Consider the following 2,032-nt stretch of genomic DNA (forward strand, 5'->3'; position numbering starts at 1 on the left):
CCCCCCCCACGCTGTTTTCCGTCCCCGCGGGAATGGCTTGGAGCCCACATCTCTGCAGAACCACGCTCCCTGCCTGGCGGGCTCTGATGCACAGTCCGTGAGGTTTTTACCCTTTCACAGAAGCACTCGAACAGAGCTGGTAATCGCTTTTACACCTTTTTTTCCAAACAGCTCAATGACACCCCGGAAGAAGTTAGAGGGTCTTGTAGCTGCTACCATCACTCCAATGACTCCGGATGGGTGAGCTGTCAAAATTGTACTGATTACTGTTTCCTTCTACCCTTATTTTCCTTCTTTCTTATTTGGAGGTGATCTGCTTGCTTTTTTTTTTTTTTTTTTTAATCAGATCTTTGATGGGATTGGGGGAACTATTAAATTGGTCCCACTAGGACTAGAGTGAGATTCCCTTGTCTCTGCTTCCTTCTGTTGCTAGCACGTGCTGTGGGTCTGGGTTTGGAGAGTTTGGATCAGTCTCATATCTCCTTTTCTGTTGCTTTGTTAGGTGCAAATTAAATCATAGTACAGTTACATGTGCGGAGCATTGCAGCATTTTCATGTTTGTTAAGGAAAATTGCAGTCCTAGTTAAAAAGAGTTCTTGAGAGCTAGAAAATAATTGTCAGAATCTGAAGGCCTTTTAGACTTCTCTCTACCTTAGCTAAGTCATGCATGCAGTCATGTGTGTGTACATGTGCATGGAATTAGTCTAAACTTGAAGAAAATTGTGCTGCAAGGACAGCACAGTTTTGAGAATAACATGAAATTGAAACTTGAAATTCAGCTTTCTTCAGAGCAGGGGCGGCAAACAGAAGCAAAAAACACTGCATTTTGATGTTGCAAGACCAAGTTGTTTGGAGTCAGCAGAGAACCCTGAGCTCTCATGGGGGATGTGTCAGGATCTGTACACACTTGAGAGAGACAGTGGAGATTTGCTAGTACAGATCTCCAAAAGTGAACTTTACTTTAAGTGCTGAAAAACATGGCTCCATCCCAGTCAGGGAACTCATTCCATTGCAGTCACTGCTTTGATTCTTGCTTTAAAGGAAACTTATTTCTGATTTTATTTTTTATTATGACTCAGATTTATTGCAACATGGTATTTAGAGAGTGACCTGAGCCCTCTGCCTTAACTGCATGGTCCTTGTCAGATATGTTCTGGGGTGGCATCTATGGATTTTTGAGTTGTGTAAAACCAATCAAGGCATCAGAATTGACTTCCAGACCGCAGGGTTGGTCTGTATTTATGACAAGTGAAAACAACAGTGAAATATTATACACTAGTAAACAAAATAAATTTGTCTTGCAGAGAAGATAACCCAAGAATTCTATTTCCCCTGTTTACCAGGGAATGCTGTTGCTTTCTGTCTTGGTTTGAAAGACAGGTATCTGCTAAGGAAGGCAGGAGCCTCCCTTGGAATGGAAAATATGACCCCCTTCCCTCTGAATTTCTATAATTTTGAAATTAAGGGGCTTTCAGGCAAAGAAATGGGAAAAGGAATAACAGTTCTTTACTAGTATATGTGTATAGCAAGGCAAACAAACAGCAACAATGGTAACAACAACAAACAAGGCAGACAAACAACAACAACGGCAGCAACAACAAACAGAACCAGAAAACCCAGTGAACGGTCTCCTGCCGCTCTTTAGGCCCTTTCCCCCCGGTGCAGTTGCGGTCGCGGCCGCCAGGGGCGCTGGTGGCTCCCGGCCGGGCAGGGTGGGTGCGGTGACTCCCCATCGCCTGCAGGGGGCGCTGTGGGGCGGGGCTGGCCGTCCCTCCACGCGGTGATGGCGGACGCAGCCGGCGAACAGGGATGGAAAGGGGGCTCTCTTTACGGACCCCCAGGGGCAGCCGATCCCGGGGCGCCCTCTGGATCGCAAAGAGAGCTGCGGCAGGGACCTCGGAGGCAGCAAGCTGAGAATGCAGGAATGAGCAAAGTCCTGGAGTGGTAGATCAGATGTATCAGAAACCCGGCAGTTGTGGCTGGAACCATGCCGGCAGGGCAGGGGGCGTGAGTTACAGTGTAGCACAAAAAC

The 2,032-nt window shown here is 46.8% G+C and overlaps 1 protein-coding gene across 2 annotated transcripts in view; it reads left to right on the forward strand.

The window, feature by feature from the left end:
* Positions 1 to 6: 6 nt before the first annotated feature.
* NPL (N-acetylneuraminate pyruvate lyase) overlaps positions 7 to 2,032 on the forward strand; it is a 14,188-nt gene continuing 12,162 nt past the window's right edge. For both annotated transcript variants that reach the window (XM_017736478.1, XM_008635383.2), the window contains exon 1: positions 7 to 240. In XM_017736478.1, the coding sequence (XP_017591967.1) occupies positions 176 to 240 (65 nt within the window). In that variant the 5' untranslated portion in view covers positions 7 to 175. The remainder of the gene's footprint in view (positions 241 to 2,032) is intronic.

Source organism: Corvus brachyrhynchos, unplaced genomic scaffold, assembly GCF_000691975.1.
Source record: "Corvus brachyrhynchos isolate BGI_N302 unplaced genomic scaffold, ASM69197v1 scaffold155, whole genome shotgun sequence".
Taxonomy (NCBI): Eukaryota; Metazoa; Chordata; class Aves; order Passeriformes; family Corvidae; genus Corvus; species Corvus brachyrhynchos.